Source organism: Sinocyclocheilus grahami, unplaced genomic scaffold, assembly GCF_001515645.1.
Source record: "Sinocyclocheilus grahami isolate Dianchi unplaced genomic scaffold, SAMN03320097.WGS_v1.1 scaffold9.1, whole genome shotgun sequence".
NCBI classification, from domain to species: domain Eukaryota; kingdom Metazoa; phylum Chordata; class Actinopteri; order Cypriniformes; family Cyprinidae; genus Sinocyclocheilus; species Sinocyclocheilus grahami.
In genome coordinates, this window is record NW_015505188.1 from 2,608,139 (window position 1) to 2,629,329 (window position 21,191).

At 36.4% G+C, this 21,191-nt stretch overlaps 1 protein-coding gene across 1 annotated transcript in view; it reads left to right on the top strand.

Annotated features, from left to right (window-relative positions):
- Positions 1-6,227, top strand: part of LOC107592866 (NIMA-related kinase 11) — a 65,051-nt gene extending 58,824 nt beyond the window's left edge. The window contains exon 15 of the mRNA XM_016282441.1: positions 6,011-6,227. Within this exon, the coding sequence (XP_016137927.1) occupies positions 6,011-6,215 (205 nt within the window). The 3' untranslated portion in view covers positions 6,216-6,227. The remainder of the gene's footprint in view (positions 1-6,010) is intronic.
- Positions 6,228-21,191: the final 14,964 nt, after the last annotated feature.

Consider the following 21,191-nt stretch of genomic DNA (forward strand, 5'->3'; position numbering starts at 1 on the left):
TTTTTTAGCAACATCATATGACCCCTTTAAGTTAGTTGCTAAGGCAACGTTTAAATTTTTTTTTTTTTTTTTTTACGTTTTTCAATTTTACGGAATGTTACCTTTATTTCCATTAACAAAAACAATATAAATCATTTTAGTTTTAGTTCAAAATAACACTGTAAAAATTGACGCGTTTCAAAAAGGCAGGGCATAGAGGAGAAACAATAATGTACAGTATGTGGAAAATAATGTTTTTTTTTTTACTTTAAACCACATAAACACATTTCATTACACCAAATGCACCAAATAATGTTCTTTTTAGCAACATCATATGACCCCTTTAAGTTAGTTGCTAAGGCAACGTTTAAATTTTTTTTTTTTTTTTAACGTTTTTCAATTTTACGGAATGTTACCTTTATTTCCATTAACAAAAACAATATAAATCATTTTAGTTTTAGTTCAAAATAACATGACTAGTCATAAGTGCCCCTCACTGAAGAATCACCCATACTTCTTGAGCATCCTGCTCTTTCCAAGGACACATAATACTGGGTCACCAGTATCACCAGATGTTATCAGACTATAACTATTAGACTGTCACTGAATGTGTGATTAATTTCATTTCTGTAAATTTTCATGTCAAAACTTTGACCTTGAAAGCAACGGATGCTTTTAATCTTATTCTGGGTTTATGCCTCTTACAGATGCATGCATGTATCCGCTCATTTTGATTTTATTTTAAGCAAATTAATTTCCTCTAAAAATCACTTGTCAGATGTGAGATTTGAACCCACGCCCCCATTTGAAGACCAGCATGCTCTTCCTTTGAGAAGACTGAATCATCTTGAGTCAACCCTTTTGACAGTAAAAATGCTTTCATTGTGCTCTTTAGATTTCAGTACATTATACAGTATGTGCATTTGGGGAATAACTCGAGGACAGCATTCAAGGGTGTATCTGAAAACAAAAGCGTCTTCTGTAGATGATGTTGTTTGATGTGATCATTTGATGACGATAACACTCTACTCCTTCACCTAGCTCATCTCTGCATGACGCATGAGTTCTCTCAAACTTGTTAACGTACGGTATTGTGTCTTCTGTTGATCATTATATAGGACCTCTTTGTTGACTGCAGCTCATTAAGCCTCTCGAAATAGCTGATGAAAGCTGCAGAAGGAAGCGTACATTCACTGAGATATAGGTCCTCTTTTATCAGAGCAAGCACAGAGAACCGGTACCGCTGAGAAATGTCTGAGCTGTCGATGTAACGGCCCAGAGCAGTAGCTGCTTAAGTCATTGTGCTTTTGTTGTTGAGGAGGTTCCCAGGGTTTGGGGAGTTCTCTATATAAGAATGGAGAGTGGTGATTGCAAAGGAAAGAGCCTGGAGTTGGCCAGGAAGTGGAGGGGTGGGTGGAGAGCTGTGTTTATCATGCTGGGAGTGGGGGCTGATTGCAGCTCAGCCTTGATTACCACCACTAATCAGCTGGAAATGGACTATGTGCATGTATATGAGTGAGTGTGTGTGTGCGTGTGTTTGCAGCAAGTTTGAAAGAAACGCCTCTCTTATATGAAAGCACTGTCTGAAATTGACTTGGAGACAACAGCCTTGAAGAGGGCTGGTCGTTGTGATCTCAAAGGTCTCTCAGTTATAATTGTCTTTATTTCTGGCTTCTTGACAAAGTCGTGAGTCATAATAACAGAGGGGTCTGATTGCTCTCCTTTCACTGTGTCTTAAACTTTATGACTAGCATACTTAGCTTTGTCCTTCATAAAAAAGGATGTTTATAATGCATCTCAGTTTAGTTATTGAGCAGCTCCACTCAGCTCCTATTTCTTTATTTTGGAGAAAATAAGGTACAGTGGGGCAAAAAAGTATTTAGTCAGCCACCAATTGTGCAAGTTCTCCCACTTAAAAAGATGAGAGAGGCCTGTAATTTTCATCATAGGTATACCTCAACTATGAGAGACAAAATGAGGAAAAAAAATCCAGAAAATCACATTGTAGGATTTTTAAAGAATTAATTGGTAAATTCCTCGGTAAAATAAGTATTTGGTCACCTACAAACAAGCAAGATTTCTGGCTCTCACAGACCTGTAACTTCTTATTTAAGAGGCTCCTCTGTCCTCCACACGTTACCTGTATTAATGGTATCTGTTTGAACTTGTTATCAGTATAAAAGACACCTGTCCAAAACCTCAAACAGTCACACTCCAAACTCCACCATGGCCAAGACCTATTTTTATTTTTATTATCTGTGTTTTTTGTTCTGTCACTGTCATTCTGTTACACTGTGGAAGCTTCTGTCACGAAAACAAATTCCTCGTATGTGTAAACATACCTGGCAATAAAGCTCATTCTGATTCTGATTCTGATTCTGAAAATTCTCTTACTCTGTAAGTTGGTTTATTCAGTTGAGTAACTTTTCAACTGAACAAACTTTCAGCAAAATAATAATATGGGTGACTTTTCTGTCCTTTAGGATGATTTAAAATATTTTAGTAGGCTTTATTTGTATATTTTTATTATGTTACTTTAATTATTTTAAAGAATTTTACATTTGCCAGAATGTACTATTGAGGGAAAGTTTTAAAAAAGTTTGCCAAAAATAGTGAAATGTATAAAAAGTGCTAACTGTGCCAAGTGTCACTTCTACTTGGCATATTTATGAAAAGTTTTATTTTTGCTCTCCTTTTACCAGGTCTTAAACTTTATGTCTAGCATACTTAGCTTTGTCCTTTATAAAAAGGATGTTTATAGTGCATCTCAATTTAGTATTTTATTTTTTCTATTATTATTAACTATTATTTTCTCTTGTGGATTATATGTAAAAGTCTTTTATGTAAAATTTCTTATTCAGGTAAGTACTAAATAAAAAATAACATGCATTTTTTTGCAATTGTTATTGGAATTTTTGTAGATGTAAAATTTGGCACATTGCTAATATAATCATTTACAGTGTTTTAGAATTATATGCAGTATATACTTGTATATATGGGCCTATAGAGTTTGTCTTTTTACAAATCAGACTCAGGAAAAAGGCGGCATAGATGTGTTATGTCATGACCAGGCCCACACAGAATCTGTACCAATGACATTAATTGAAAGTCGTTCCTCCCTAAAGGCCATTGGATGTTGGCTGTGAGGATTTGCTCTATAAGGCACAAAAGCATCAGTGAGGTTTGAGGTGAATTAGAACATAATTTCATAGATTTCCCTCCACGATCAATGCAGAAAATGTGAAAACAAAAAGTGCACATTCTGTGTGGATCTGGTCATTGCGATTCTCTCTACCTGAATAACTGCTTCTAGTTTCATAGCAGCTTTCTGAAATCTTTTCATCAAGAGATATGCAAATATGATTTAACCAACGCAAACTGCAAAAATGTATCAGAATGACTCACAAACGTCATTTTGGCCATTTTCCACTTATTCAATGATACATGCTTCTCAACACCCCCCTCTCCTTATGTTTGACAGGTTCACCCCATCTACCTGATCCTGTTCTTCTCCTAATCTCATTTGTCACCTCTGCACTTCATTGTGATCTTGTATTAGACAGTACATTCTGTTTCTTTAATATTCAATCATCATTCTCCTAGACGCTGTCATTCTTCAATAATTCATTCATAAGTTCTGCCTTACATTAAAAGTACTGACTACCTTTTAAATCTTTTTGTCCTGTTTGCACAGTTATAAACTTGTTGTTTTTATGATATCACTCATGCCCTTGGTTACAAAGTTAAGACAAAAACAAAACTTTGGGTGGGGAGGGGGGTGGGATGCTCTCAAACTATCAATGACACTTTCAACAGAGGGTGTCTTTTCCATTAAAGTACCAATGACATTAATTGAAAGTCGTTCCTCCCTAAAGGCCATTGGATGTTGGCTGTGAGGATTTGCTCTATAAGGCACAAAAGCATCAGTGAGGTTTGAGATGAATTGGAACATAATTTCATAGATTTCCCTCCACGATCAATGCAGAAAATGTGAAAACAAAAAGTGCACATTCTGTGTGGATCTGGTCATTGCGATTCTCTCTACCTGAATAACTGCTTCTAGTTTCATAGCAGCTTTCTGAGATCTTTTCATCAAGAGATATGCAAATATGATTTAACCAACGCAAACTGCAAAAATGTATCAGAATGACTCACAAACGTCATTTTGGCCATTTTCCACTTATTCAATGATACATGCTTCTCAACACCCCCCTCTCCTTATGTTTGACAGGTTCACCCCATCTACCTGCTCCTGTTCTTCTCCTAATCTCATTTGTCACCTCTGCACTTCATTGTGATCTTGTATTAGACAGTACATTCTGTTTCTTTAATATTCAATCATCATTCTCCTAGACGCTGTCATTCTTCAATAATTCATTCATAAGTTCTGCCTTACATTAAAAGTACTGACTACCTTTTAATTTTTTTAATGATGCCCTTTTTGTCCTGTTTTGCACAGTTATAAACTTGTTGTTTTTATGATATCACTCATGCCCTTGGTTACAAAGTTAAGACAAAAACAAAACTTTGGGTGGGGAGGGGGGTGGGATGCTCTCAAACTATCAATGACACTGTCAACAGAGGGTGTCTTTTCCATTAATTTTTTTTTATCTGTCATAGGAAATGACTGTGTGGTGATACAGATAAAAATTGAAAGTCACAGATTTCATCGAGGGTTCATTTTTCTTCTCATTGGCATGAGGAGAAACATTCACACTTTGTATTTGAAAAGTACCACAGGCATTACACAGTTTGAGTTCACTTGTTTTCATAAAGGATGTTGATTTGAGTCTGGGACCACAAGTGAATAGCTTCTATTTTAATGCATTTCATTATAAATGATATTGCCAGCATAAATATGTGAGTGAAAAGCTAAATTGAAAAGTATTTTGTACATTCCTGTACTTTTTATGTAATTTTTTTAATCAAAAAAATTAAGTTGTGTTTATTTCCATATTTAAATTTAATTTGAATCCCATGTTTTCAGTGTGGTTTTAGACTTTTTAATTCCACTGAATATAAAGTGTATAAAGCCTATAATTTAATTTAATTTTATAGTTAGATAGTTAGATATGTTTGCTATAATACTTGAAAAGAAAAATCTTGTGGCCTAATGGTTAGAGAGTCGGACTCGTAACCCAAAGGTTGCGGGTTCGAGTCTCGTACTGGCAGGGATTGTAGGTGGGGGGAGTGAATGTACAGCACTCTCTCCCACTTTCAATACCACGACTGAGGTGCCCTTGAGCAAGGCACCGAACCCCTAACTGCTCCCCGGGAGCTGCAGCATAAATGGCTGCCCACTGCTCCGGGTTTGTGTTCACGGTGTGTGTGTTCACTGCTGTGTGTGTGCACTTAGGTTGGGTTAAATGCAGAGCACTAATTCCTAGTATGGGTCACCATACTTGGCCACATGTCACGTCACTAATGAATGGCAATTCCTGATATACCAAGATGGAATGAATTACCTTTTCTTCTGTTATCTGACCTTCACTGTTGAGTTCGGTTGGACCGTTACTGCTGTACTGTCCCTTCGATCTCTAGACTATCAATTTTGAGAAAGAAATAAAAATTTTCATCTTGGTCAACACTTACATCAACTCCGATATCTCACACTAAATGGACATATTCACAATAGCATTACATATTTTTAACTCAGTTTCAAGGAAAAGGGAAGACGTTCTGTTTTTGGTCTGTCAGCTGTGGACATATTTCACCTTATGCATGGTGTGTGTGTGTGTGAGTGATGGGCTGTTCTGCTCTTGCTGAGGGGTCCAAAGGTGCCAGTAGAGATCACATTGAGATGAGGACGTGAATCCCAACACCTGTCAGGGGGCGGTTTTTACAGGAGGTCCCGCTTGGATGCATCCTCTTGTCCTACAGTGTTGAGAGACTGAATGCTGTAGGATACATGTAGAACAGGAACTCCAGAAATCTCCATGCTTTTGAGCCTTGAGACTTTTGCAAGTCCTTCATAAATGTGAACTAGGTTATTTTAACTTATTTAATTGTAATTTCAAATTTGGTCTTTTAGGTCGGTGTGTCGGAAGCTAGGAGAGGAGGTGTTCCTGAAGGTCTATGACTATCTGAAGCAGGCCAGACAGAGGCAGGAGAGTGAAGAGAGCATCAGACAGGCTCTGATCCAGCTGGTGGAGAGGCCCAGTGATTGCTTTGAAGTAGATCAACTTCTTTATTATGAAGAGCTGCTCTTGGCAGCACAGGAAAACACTGTAAGATAACAGTAAAACAGACACACATAAACACACACACACACACACACACTCACAGATGTTTTCCGTCAACAACTGTATAGATCAATTTATGTACTTTTAAGATCCGCACGTGATGCAACTTCATATTGTGAGAGTGCAAATACTTTGTAAGGGTTGTGCAGAATTCAGAATTTAAGAATTGGTTTGCTTTTAATTCATGCTTTGGAATCGAAATGGTAGACGGGATGTTGAATTGGAAAGGATGAGTAGTTCAATTCAAAGAAATTCACACCAGAGAAACGTTATTGGTCCATATTCTCTCTCTCTCTCTCTCTCTCTCTCTCTCTCTCTCTCTATATATATATATATATATATGTATATGTACTGATTAGACATATAGACTGTATATCTAAACTAATCTGAAGTAATACCGTAAAAACAGAACCACAGAATTACAGCACCACAAAATTCCTTATTTTTTCTTCATGAACATCAAACATGCACTCCACTGTCTTCCTTTAAAGCATGCACTCCACTATCATCTATAAAATATAAGTTAATTAATTAAATATAATGAAATATGGGTCATTTCCATTAAAAAGAATGGAAATGTATTCATATGTTGATTCGTTCATATGTTCATATTTTGATGTTAAAATGTATCAACTCCTGGAAATGTATTCATATGCTGTGTGTTTATGGGTAAATCATACTGGAATTAGAATAGAATAGTTCAAAAGAATGTAAAAATGTATTATTAAAAACTACACTTCCTTTAAACTCAAAACACAATTTTAATCAATCAATTTCAGGATTGAATTAGAATTGAAAGCCATTTTTAATTCAATTCTGATTGCACACAACTCTGATATTTGTGATGTGTGATGCATTCAAGTCATATTTCATAGAGATTGGGTACTTAGGTCTATACACATTGTCCTTGTAAATATAAATAAATAAAAATGTTGAAATGTTATTTAAGGTAATATATTGTTTTGGTAATATGTACTATCCTGATTTTGAGACCTGTGCAAAATAATTAATGCCCTTTACTGTTTTCACACTATACACATATGTGTTTTATTTTATTTGCTTGATATTAGTTTTAACTTCTGATGGGTCTGTCACTAGTTCATTCTTTCACTTCTTACAGGTTTGAAAGAACTGCACTGCACTGACATATAACATTTTCTCATTGTTTTCTGAAAACCCCTGGTGGTTTATGATTACAGTTTTTAATCGACCTTTTTTGTGGTGCCTGTTCACCAAAAATTGGCTGATTTCTCACAGCTCAGAAGTTAGTGAGCGCAGTAAAACGCAACAGTATAAGATCAATAGCAGAAAACACTGAGACATTTGGACTCTAGCGCTCAGTCAGCCTTCTCCATTGTTCTGTTCTTATCGCTGAAGCGAGACATTCATTAAATTTATCGACTTTTCCATGACTTGAATGTAAGAATGTTGTTGTTTTTCCCTGTTAAAGATAATCCAAACTCAAAAGATGGCTTTAATAATCTTGCCAATTGAACTGCACACATTGTTCCGCTCTGAAGAGTGTTTTCACAATACCAGCACTGATATAATCAGATAATGTATGTTTAGCTGTTAGTCATAAGTGATGGATTACTAGTACTGCTCTACTATTAATGCTTTGTTAGCTACACTGTTACAATGAAAGTTCAAGGTTTATGTGTGAGGTGAAGAGAAATTTGGAGAAACATGGCATTACATCACTTGCTCACCAGTGGATCCTCTGCAGTGAATGGGTGCCGTCAGAATGAGAATCCAAACAGCTGATAAAAACATCACAATAATCCACAAGTAATCCACATGACTTCAGTCCATTAATTACCATCTGGCAAAGTCAAAAGCTGCATGCTTGTAAGAAACAAATCCATCAATAAGGAGTCTTAACTTTAAACCGTCACTTCTGGCCATACGTCATAAAAACACGAACACTGTGCTTACAAGGATACTTGTCAAGACAGCCATTGGTATTCACCTGCGGTCTGAGAAGGCTATCTGTTTGTGCACTTTAGGTGTGTGAGCGGTGCGCATAGAAACGCTCTATCACAGTGCCTGAGTACCGCATTGAGATGTCTTGGGCTTAAATGGCTTAAAATTACTTTAATGTTTAAACTGACAAGACTTAAAACACGTGAGAATGAAAAACGTTCTCGAGTAAGCAGCACTGGCCTGATTGTTAAGATAGTTTTGGGGGGCTAAGGTGACAGATATGGGGGCTGAACCCCACCTAAAAAGGGTTTAGAACCGTCCCTAGTATAGTGTGCGTAATTATACTGAAACATAAATATATAACCAGTTTACCTGATTCAATGATGGCTGAGCCTGTTTCTGAGATAACATGCCAATCCGTGGTTGGATTTCCAACACGGCTAATCATAAATCATCTTACACTGTCAATAAGCGTTGCCAGGTTTTCACAACACAACCCGCCTAATTGCTACTCAAAACTAGCCCAAAACTACAAAATGCGGCAAGTGTTAAAGTAGCCAGCAACACTAAAAGGCAACACTGACTCGAGCCAACTCTGCTCTAACTGTCGACTAGCAGTGGGAGTCAGATTGCCCCCTAGTGGATGGCTAAAGATTTGTTAACTCATATTCATACATTTTCAAGGGAACGTCTCTGAGGGCGCGCCCCACAGGTTGAAAACCCTTGGTTTAGACTCTCATTCTGATGGCACCCATTCACTGCAAAGGATAGAATGTTGGGTAATGTAATGCTAAATTTCTCCAAATCTTTTTTGATGAAAAAACAAACCCATCTTCATCTTGGATGGCATGAGGGTGACTCCATTTTCTGCAAATCTTCAGGGCGCGCCCCACAGGTTGAAAACCCTTGGTTTAGACTCTCATTCTGACGGCACCCATTCACTGCAAAGGATAGAATGTTGGGTAATGTAATGCTAAATTTCTCCAAATCTTTTTTGATGAAAAAACAAACCCATCTTCATCTTGGATGGCATGAGGGTGACTCCATTTTCTGCAAATCTTAATTTTTGGGTGAACCGTTCCTTTAAGTACGATCAGCAGAAATTCACAGTGCATTTTAGCACATCAAGTTCATAGCTGTGCTTGAGCTGTCATGCTGTGCTTGTTAACACTCATTTACACTTTTTAAATGGCGTTCCAGTTTGCCGTCAAGTATAAACGGTGTACCCCACGTCCTCCTACTGTGCTCACTTTTCCACATGTCAGAAAACAAAGCTTTCATACACCCAACTGCTGTAAGTTTCAGAGAGCTACGATAGCCAAAAGTGTTGTAATTCTAGTTGGTGTTATGGTCATATCAACACTGTCTCATTACCGTGACTGTTATCAGACACCTTATTATGTTCTGCTTTACTGATATGTCTTGAATGGAGAGAGACAGAGTGTTGTCATGGACAATGACAAATGACAGGGATTCGCTGCTTGTGCTTCCAGTCAAACAAGAAAAAAATGTTTATGAAATGAATACTCCGGAAGAGAGATATAGTATAGTTTTGACAGGCTACAATCATTTAGTCAGTGTTTGACAGGGATTGACAGCTGTATTTACTAACAGGTGTGACTGAAATCATCTTGTTCATACAACAGCCTACAGGAACGGCTTGAGAAAAAATAAGTGATGTGGAGCTGCTTTTGTGTTATCTCGCTAGTCTTGAGTAATACCTGTAACCGCAGTGACAGCATCTAAAGTAAATAACAAAGATGGTGGCTTCCATTACACCGGAAAGCGATTAGCACAATATCCTATCCTACTGCACTGTCGATCCAGGAACATGTCCTACTTGCATTCAGCATGTTAAGTTAACATGCTAGCAGCCGCAATGACAAATGTGTGACAGAATCGGAGAGGAACATTGCTCTTGAGAAACATTTTATGGTTAAGTGTTGTCATTTCCTTTCATTTTGGTTCAAATGATTGAGCAGTCATAGCTAAAGAATAGAAAACTTCTATATGGCTTGGTTTTTTATGTACCCTATACAGTATCTTTCAAAAGTTTGGGGTTGGTAAGATTTTTTAAATGTTTTTGAATGTCATGTCTCATGCTCACCAAGGCAGCTTTTTTTTTTATTAAAAAAATTCTGTAAAAGCAGTAATATTGTAATATTATTACTACAATTTAGCCAATTTACATGAACTGAAAATATATTGCCCTAGTAAGCCGTGTCAATGTAGTTAGCTACTTTTTGAAACGGCTGTAGCTTGACTGTAGTTGAACTACTGTAAATTACGATTAACATGTAGCTTGGCAAGGTACAATTTAAAGTAGTTTTCCTGACCCTGATCCCTACTATCCACATACTGTACAACAGTGGTGGGCCATCAGGGCCAGCAAAGCCTTCTCTGCTGGCCTAAACACTATCCTAATCACTGATTTAGTTTTAATATATTTTTTCATCAATGTGTATTAAATTATTTCCAATAGTCTATTCTCTTCAGTTCATAGCTTTCCTCTTGGTTGCACTGCTTCCAGCAGTGTATGTTTATATTAGAGCTTTTATCCAATCATATTTCAGCAATCGTGTTGCCAGGGTAAAAGAAATCTGCCTTAAGGCCTTCAGAATCAACAGTGCAGGCGTCTGTTAGCTTAAATCAATGGCAATGAAACCGTTGCTTTAACCAATCAGATTTCGAGTTGGCAGCACCAGGGCCATCTAGCTGGCTAACGATAACATCAGCATTTTCTCATCCTTTGATTGGATGGTCAGCGTACTAGCGAACAAACAGCATCACTGTAAACCATTTTATTAAAACTTAGTAAAACTTTTATTACTGTTTCTCAGGTTTCGATTTTCAGTGCATTTTGAAAAAATATTTGCCAACTATATTTAGTCAATCTAAAAACAGTAGTCCTAAATGACTGCGAAAAACAACCACACACCTCCTCGGCAGCGGCTCTGTGAAAGACTCGTGAAGATGAAAAACCACTAGAGTATGGTAGGTTAATTTTCATTTTTGACTATTTTATCGCTTGATGCGTTGTATGCTGATGTTATTTGCGCGATATAAAGCCAGGTTTAAGTTTCCGTAAGAATATCTCAGTTTCCCGAGTGGAGCTGTATTAACTTTTTTTTTTTCTGTTAACGTTTTAATTCTACAACTACTACTTCCACATTTTTTTCAGGAAGTGCACTGTTTCTATGGTTTCTACTGGCAACGGAGGGTGGGGTATTTATGACGCCATTGACAGGCGACGCAAAAACACAGACTGTTTAACTGGTTAAAATTGTGGATTTGTATTGATTTAAATAGTTTTGGTACACAAGTCAACGAAGTATGTAACATTCTAGTGGTTTTTGGATATTTAATGCAAACATCTTATATATTGTACCTTTAATCATAGTTTTTGTCTTTTGATAATTTTTTTACATTTAATATTTTGGCATCTCTTTTCCTCCGGCTGCAGTGCCGCTGGTCTGGGAGATGAGAGTCACAGAGGTACGTTAAAACACATGTAGGCTATACACTTTTCTTCATCGTCTTGTATGAATTATTTTAATGTTACTTGCTCACTTTTCTAGTAAAGCTGTGCTAACCAGTATTTTCCTCCCGCAGTGCGCTGGCAGACCGGTGGGGAGACTCGTGAAGACGAAATAAAGCAGTAAGAGAACATTAAATTGTTAGGTCACCTTTAAAACACATGTAATCTCCTTATTTGTTTTATACCAATGCTATCTGTAAGGTATAAATGCGTTTGGGTGAATAAATATCTGTAAGAACATCGGATGGGTTGTATTTGTGTCATTTTGTTAGGTTAATGCTTCAGCTACAGATGATGTGTTGCGCAATTGTTAATTGGGTTTCTTTCTTTAGTAATGGCATTCATTCTCGCTACATAAGATACCTGTCTGTTATGTAGTGCCCTGTTATATTGCATTACTGTGTAATATTTATGGTTTCTATAGCCGTGGCATCATTATGATCGTATGAAGAGATGGATTAATTCATGTAGGATGCCACTGAAGGCCTAGGTGTAAAATGCACAGCCCGCCACTGCTGTACAAACATATCTATGAGAAAATCCTCGATAGCACACAACTGGGTCTTGTGATCTGCAATTGTTGCATGTCTGTAAACACCCTGTGTTTGCACAGAGTGCTGTATTGACCTCAGAATTACAGTGATCATTTAGGGAGGTCTCAGCATTTCGAAGGCTGTGAGTGTTCAGCTTAGCAAAGAACAAGACATAATTAGACATGAGGATAATAAGCACTTTTTTGCCTTCTGCTGCCCTCGGCTCTTCTGGCCCTGATGTGACCTCAGCAGGAGCAAATGGAAGAGCTACACTAGTTAATGGACATAGGAAATGTGTTTTGTTTCAAAGGCACAATATGTACGTTTTGCTGGTAGAGGTTGCTTCTTCAAAACAACAACAAAGACGTAGCTCGATGGCACAGTGACGGAGTGTGGAATCGTGGGAGTTATTGTGTTCACCTCCATTTTTACTTGATGTTATCTTTAGCGACAGAAGCTGCAGCAAACGATAATGAATAATTGTGGTCTGTCACGAATGTGAAAAACTAACAACTGTGGCTTGCTAGATATTGTTAATTCTACAACTACTACTTCCACATTTTTTTCAGGAAGTGCACTGTTTCCATGGTTTCTACCGGCAACCGAAGGTAGGGTATTTATGACGCCATTGACAGGCGACGCAAAAACACAGACTGTTTAACTGGTTAAAATTGTGGATTTCTATTGATTTAAATAGTTTTGGTATACAAGTCAACGAAGTATATAACATTCTAGTGGTTTTTGGATATTTAATGCAAACATCTTATATATTGTACCTTTAATGATAGTTTTTGTCTTTTGATAATTTTTTGGCATGTCATATTCATATTCATAATCATTCATTTTAGTCAGTTTTACTAATATGGCATAGAATTTTAGTTAATATTTAGATACATAGCATTTTAGTTGACAAGAAAAAATTAAACCAAATATTCAAACATTGTACAATATATATTGATTAAGCATGAATCAACAAAAACATAAAGACTAAACCTAATCTCCTTTAAAGGAATACATATATTTTTTCTCTCTTATTTTCATTAGAAGTATTAAATGATAATGATAATTCAAATCTATTTAAATTGAATTAAAATGTAGTTCAAATGTTTATATTTGAAATACAAATTGAGTTAAAAACTAAAACATTCTATTGCAGAACAAATTTAATTTATTAAAAACGATCTACTATATTTATTGCAACAGAGTAATCCACGTGACTCCAGTCCATTAGTGTGTGAAGTGAAAAGCTGAGTATTTGTAATAAACAAATTCATCATTAAAATGTGCTTAACTAAATCTATGAGTCCTCTATTCGTAATATTGCTTTCTTCAGTGAAAAAGTTATCTTGTCTGAATCAGGAGAGAAATATGCACAGATGTTTACAAGTGAAAACAAAAAGTGATTTTGATATGAGAGTATTTGTGGATTACTTGTGGATTATTGTGATGTTTTTACCAAATGTTTGGACTCTCATTCTGATGGCACCCATTCACTAAGTTAGTGATGTAATTCTAAATTTTTCCAGATCTGTTTATCTGGCAATCTTTCATTTGCAGGATTCACACTATCAAATAGCAAGTAAGAAACTTTTGATACAGTTGAAAAGCACATAGCTGTCTCAGCGGCTGGTAGAACCCTTTATTGCATGCCAAACACTACAAAGCTGGTCCCCAGCTGTAAGTTTGCCAGTAAAGATTTATTTATAATTAGTTCTAGTTGTGAAAGTTGTGGTACTTTCCTGAGTTTGTGCTTGATGACTTGCAAAAGAAGCCACACTGGGCGCAGGTGCAGGGACCCGATTAAAGAACAAGTTTTGAATAAGAAATGCTCTACTTTAAATCTCTGAGGAGAATCCACCTTTAGATTCTGCAATCAAACACACACCTGCACAGTGAATGCAGCTCACTATAAATGAGTGCTCCAGCAGTGCTTACCAGCTACTGTGATCCTGATGCCCTGGGAATTCTGGGTCTGTGCCTTCGTGTGCCCTCCCTCTGTGGGCTACATTAGTATTCAGCTCAGCAGGTTTCTGGCTGCCAATAGATAAATTAATTGATATTTTGGCGGTGGAGAGCTTGCGACAGTTCCTATCTTGTAGAGACTGTTCTTCAATTTGACCCACTTTCCCAACCACTGGAGTTGGTGCTTTAATGGAATCAGCCTGATTTAGCAACATCCTCAAAATGCATTTAAAGTTGTTGTTTTTGTTGATAATGATGGTGATGACTAATTTGAAGGATAACTTGCAGCAGGGGGTCTGGCCTCCCAGAAGTCTTTATCACATTAATGTTGTTTTTTTTATTATAGTTTCAGTTTTTGCACTGTATATAATCCTCATTATGTATATTTCAGCTAATTGATGCATCTACTTTAGACTTCCTTTAAGTTTTCTGAAACAATTTATATTTTTATAGTTGTTTGTGAAATGAGTAAAAATAAGAGACAGCTGACCATGTCCCACTACATGTTACCAAATATTTATATTTCAAATAAATGCTGTTCTTTTTAACTTTCTGTTCATCAAAGAATCCTGAACAAAATGTATCACAGTTTCCAAATAATTATTAAGCAGCACAACTGTTTTCAACATTGATAATAATAAAAAGAAATGTTTACAGTATTGAGCTCCAAATCAGCATATTAGAATGATTTCTGAGTGATCATGTGACACTGAAAAGTGGAATTTCAACATTTACTAATACATTATTAAAATCAAAAGCTGTTTATATCATAATTTATAAATGTTGTTTATATTATAATTTATTCATATTATGCATTGTACCTGAGCTAACATGAACTAACAATGAACAGTTGTGTTTTTAACACTAACTAACAATAATATTAATAAACATTATATCAAATGTCTTGCTCATTGTTATTAGGTTAGTTAATGCATTAACTGCTGTTACTAATGGAACCCTTTTGTAAAGTGTTACCGTTATTTCAATTCAATTTTAAATCATATTCTGTATTTTTTGTCAATAAATAAAAGCAAAAACAAAACAGAAGTCTACTGATAATTTGCTTGCTTTAAAATTAAATGGTTATTTCACCAATTTCAATTTTAGAATAAGCTGCAATGTAGATGAGACTCTATAATTACTGATAGGCAGCCTGACGTCAAACTCTCACAGCTAAACCAAGTGCACAGATCAGTACATCCAGGAGTCTGTAAGTGAGCATACTGTCTGAAGGGATAAATGTTGTTGAGGCTTCAAGCCAGTCGATCAGGCCTTGATCCTGGTGCTGGACCGGTATATCCAGTGATTGTGACTCATCTCTGTGTTCCTCTGCCTGCCGCTTTGTCTCATCAGGATCGGGTGGAGAGTGGGCGTTCAGTGCGCTGTGGCCGTAACATCCGTATCACTGTTGTACCTTAAATTGCTCGTTCTCATCAACCCTGACCAAGTGCAATGAGGCATATAGCCACTGAGGAGACCATAATGCCAGGAACACTGAAGATAACTAATGGTTCCTCATACAGAGAGAGAGTGTGTATGGACTGCATACTCTGTTAACATTAATCTTTCTCCAATAACTTGTCGGAGGGGCCCGGGCCATGTGAGTTGTACCTACCTCCCAGTACAGAACTGAATGAACTGCATATACATGATATTGTTTATTTCTGTGTGAATTACTGGAGATCTGGCAGATTATTTGCTCTGGTATTGGAGGCAATGAGCTGTTTTGCTGTTACATTACATTAGTTTACTGGTTTAAATGCACATTTGAGGAACTGTTATCAAAAATGTGTTTACTAACGCTAGCATTACTTTCACTCAATGCTTAAAAAATCTGCTTAATTACAATGAGCTAATACACCATCAATTTAAAACATGTTGTCACAGCTCAATTTCACTGATATGAATCGATTTAAAAACTGAATAAAAGAAACCAGCCATTTGTGTTGGAAGTAAATTAATCATTTTTGGTTGCTTTAAGTGAAAGGTAGTGGATTTCTAGTTTCCAGCATGCTTTGCATTCAAAAGTTAAAAGTTATATATATATGTATGTGTTTTAGATTTTCTTTAGTGTCACACGATCCTTCAGAAATCATTCTAATGTGCTGATTTTGTGCTCAAGAAAAATTTTCTTATTATTATCATTTGTTATTAACTGGTGAAAGCAGTTGTGCTGCTTAATATTTGTGTGGAAATTTTATTTCAGGATTTTTGGATGCTGTTTTGTAACAATGTAAACATCTTTATTGGTACTTTTGATCAAATTAATGCATCCTTGCTGAATAAAAAATATTGATATATTTCAAAAGAAAAAAAACTTGACCCCAAACTTTTGAACGGCACAGTATAAGTGTTGTTTTATGTGTTTATGATAAAAGAGGGAGACTTTAACATATACATATAGTTACATTTAACATTTAGCATGTTACTATTCTTTATTCTTTAGCTAATAGTTAACCTGAAAGAGATTTGATGCTAAATGCATCTTGGATGGCCTTCACACTTTTATAATCAGTTCATAATCTGATTTGCATGAAGTGACCAAGTGTAAATATTTTCTAAGAAGTGCTGCACTGAATGTAAGCAGCCACAACTACTGAGTATAAAAAGCCCATTTTGAAATGTCCACACAAGTGGATGTGTTCATAAACGGTGAAACGGAGTGAAAACTGTGAACGCACGTTCCTTGTGGGAATCTTTCTTCTGTGGCCTCCTTATCATTAGACTTTAGATATGTCAGCATGTGCTGGATCTACCCACATGTTGTGCGAGACTGAAGAGGAAAGCTCTGCTCCAGTTCTCATGCCTACAGGACAAAACTCTAAGCTGTCATGACACTGTGCAGTTGAGCAGCAGGAGCGATTTCCAAGCTCTGACACTGATGTAATTGGATGCTATTGCGTCTCTTTTCCTCAGGTGTTATGTAGTTCTTATGGTTTCATGTGACAAGACAAAAGGGAGCGTCAGAGCCAATAATATCAATGTGCCTTTCTCTCTGCCCCTCTGCTGTGCTCGCTTTCTCGCTCTCTCCATTTCTACTTACGTTTATGTAATGGGAAAGGTCTAGACCCTTTACTATCATATGCAGGTAAAACCGAGATGACAAGCTTAATGGTTGAATGGGGCATTAACTTATCAAATCATGTATTGGTTCTGGGCAGCAGCAGCACCTGTGAATGAAGGTTAAAGGGTCTAGAGGGCATTTGAGTGTTTCAGATTAGATTTGTCTCCTTCGATGATACAAAGCATTGCATTTCACTGCTTTTATCAGTTGCAAGGAAAGGTTTCAAGTTTTTTTTCTCTCCAAAGAGTCTTTTAATTGTTCATTATCTTTGATATATCTCACAAATTTTTTTATTAACATCATACACAAGGTGAAAATGTTGCTTATTGCTCGTCTTCTGATCTTAAGACTAGACGTTTCATACAGACAGACAGAAAAAAGCAGACGAGGTACAGGTAGAGATAAAGGTGAGAGACTGCTTGAAGAGGGCTGATGAATAGAATTAATAAGAGTTGTCTTGTGATCCGCCATGCAGCAGTGGGGATCAAACTGTGATTGTTCACCTGAAAGTGAAAATTGTGTCGTCATCCTCATATCCATGTCGTTCCAAACCTGCATGATTATGACAAGCTTAATGGTTGAATGGGGCATTAACTTATCAAATCATGTATTGGTTCTGGGCAGCAGCAGCACCTGTGAATGAAGGTTAAAGGGTCTAGAGGGCATTTGAGTGTTTCAGATTAGATTTGTCTCCTTCGATGATACAAAGCATTGCATTTCACTGCTTTTATCAGTTGCAAGGAAAGGTTTCAAGTTTTTTTTCTCTCCAAAGAGTCTTTTAATTGTTCATTATCTTTGATATATCTCACAAATATTTTTATTAACATCATACACAAGGTGAAAATGTTGCTTATTGCTCGTCTTCTGATCTTAAGACTAGACGTTTCATACAGACAGACAGAAAAAAGCAGACGAGGTACAGGTAGAGATAAAGGTGAGAGACTGCTTGAAGAGGGCTGATGAATAGAATTAATAAGAGTTGTCTTGTGATCCGCCATGCAGCAGTGGGGATCAAACTGTGATTGTTCACCTGAAAGTGAAAATAGTGTCGTCATCCTCATCTCCATGTCGTTCCAAACCTGCATGATTTTCTTTCTTCTGTCAAACACGAGATCTTAGGCAGGATCACGCTGATTATTTCCTTATAATGAAGGTGAACGTGACCAGGGGCTGTCAAGCTCTAAAAAGGTAGTCAACATGACTAACTATATTCCAGGCTTATGAGCTCATATGATAGCTTTGTTCAAATTTGCTGCATATTTGAATATACACATATTCAAATTTGCTGCATTGTGATTGGTTCATTTGGTATTGTTGACGTCGACCTACGTGATACATTTTGACACAATATTTGAATTATTTAATAAGTCATTAATTTGAATGATTATGTAAAAATTATTAACATTGTAAGGGGACCTAAGAGAAAACAAATAATGTTAAATGTTAATAACGGTTTAATTAATAATTAAATAATAAATGTATAATGTAACCTGGTTTGTATGGCAGATAAAAAAAATTACAATGACTTGACTTTCAAATTTTCTCTTATTTTTCTTATTAATGTCAACTATTAATTATTATTATTGTTATTATAAGGGGATCTACACTGTAAAAAAAATGTACAAATAGGGCACAGTGTACTGTATTAATATGAAGGAATTTTCTGAATTTATTTATTTATTTATTTATTTTTTACAGGTGTTTTACCTGTATTTTGACTTTTCATTGCATTGTATTTTAGAGTTAATGGAAATGTCTGGAAAATGTCCTGGCAGAAATTTATATTTATTAATTAATTTTATTTATTTTGTATTTCCCCTTATAACAGTGTATAAGGAGAAATATAAATACATATAATTTAATTAATAATATATACGATATAATAAGTATATGATATACAAAAAATGTGCTTGTGCACAGATACGTAAATCGCAATATTTTCTCAAAAAGCAAAACAAACACCAAAAAAAATCAATTGCTAAGGTATCTCTTAATGATTTTCTCTGTAAAATATCTAGGTGTGCTTTGAAACAGGGCTGATGATAGGATTTCAGCCTTTGGTATATACACAATTTAACTTGAAAGTTTTTATTGACCGGTAAGAATTCAGAGTGAAATACCCTCAGATATCTTTGTGCAACTGCTGCTTTCAGCAAACAACATGAGAAATCTATCACACAATAACATTTTAGGGGGGCTCAATTTCTCCTAATCAGGGCCTGACAATGTCTCTGGATGACCTCAGATGTCATTTATGTGCTGTGAACTTACACAGTTGTCTGAACCTGTGAGTAACGCTTTGATCGCTCGGAGTGCCTGTTAGCAAGAAGAGCTGCAGGGTTACAGCAAGGGCATCTGAGTGATACCTGACATCTCAAACACTTTCTGTTCCATCCTCCAGAAATCTTCATCCAGGGCATCACGTTTCACTGACACTGATACACCATTTCCTTGTGCCTGGACAGTGCACACTATCCAGTTCTGCACAGCTCAGCATTACGGATTGTGTACAAGATTTAAGTGTTCTTATATGTGGACACACTGCATGTGCTCATTACGAGAATATGAAGTACACATAAAACAAGGCATCTGGCTAATGGGAGAGATAAATCTGAAAGCTTGAATCGGAGAAGAATCGTATATCGTTTTGTTGAGCTTAAAAAAAATGAGTGACCTTGAGGAGCTTTGCTTTTCTAAGTAAGTCAATACTGGATCTTTTTCTTTGGAGAATCATGCTCATTAAAGCACCATCAATATAGGAGGCGTCACTCTTAAGATTTTAAGAAGCACAAGACATTTAGTTCATTATCCCTGGTTATCTGTTTGCTTAACTGTTGCATTTTTGTTTAATCCTTCGATATTTCACATTAACCATCTCACTGTGAGCCAGGCTTATCAATTATAACACCTTTCTTTCCTTTTAATTCATGCTAATCCTTGAAAGGCTCTGCGTCTTCCTTCCTGTTTTGAGAGGAAAAGTTATTTTATGGGGTGAGATTTATCTAATTAACTATAGTGCACAGTTCCAGAATGAGTCTCATACAGTACCTTAAGTGTAGTCAGATTGGTTGGCTTTCGCCCTGGTTATGGGCGTTTGATGTGTTATGTCTGGGCAAATAAACGTTTAGTGCTATCCACAGATCGGGAATTTACTCTCTGGAGCAATTTGAGATCTCATTTTGACTGAGCAAACACAATTAGAGTTTTAGCTGTGGCCTACCTTTGCCCTCTCTTATTGAAAGCTAGAAGAGACACATATTGGTGCATTGTCTGTGTAAGTCAGTTTCGATTGGATTGAGACCATGAGACAAGTGGTTTGGAAAATGGATGGATGAATGGATAGTTCGTTTGGATGGGCGTTGTTCCAAGAGAACACCAGCTGCTGTATTGCACCACTTGTCTGTGTTGCATTGTTCCAGACAGGCTGTCAGTCTGTGCATTACCTGGCAATATGCAGAACTTTGTGGGAAAATGGCAGTGGCAGGGAAATTATGTATGAGTATGTATTAACTGGCCAGATTATATCGGAAATGCATTTTACAGAATATTAACTTCTTGTTTATAGAACTTTTATCTTCATGTTTAATGGCAAATCATTGATATTTAGTAGTTTTGCTTGAGTATGTAGTACATCTGTGAGACTTGATCTGATGAAATTAATTTTCCATGTTTTTGGGGGTGAAGTCCAACAGTTTTGTCTCAGTATCTGCCGTTCCAATTTGTAAAATGTTAAAATTTAGCTACAGTCCTGATTAAATATTTAAATTCTGTCATTATTTACTCACCCTCATGTTGTTCCAAACCTGTATGACATATTTCCTCTGAGTAACACAAAAGAAAAAGTTCTTAAGACTGGTCTTTATTTTTGATGCAGTTACACAAAATGGGAACTGATGCTTTTAAAGGGATACTTCACACACAACTGAAAATTCTATTATCATTTACTTGTC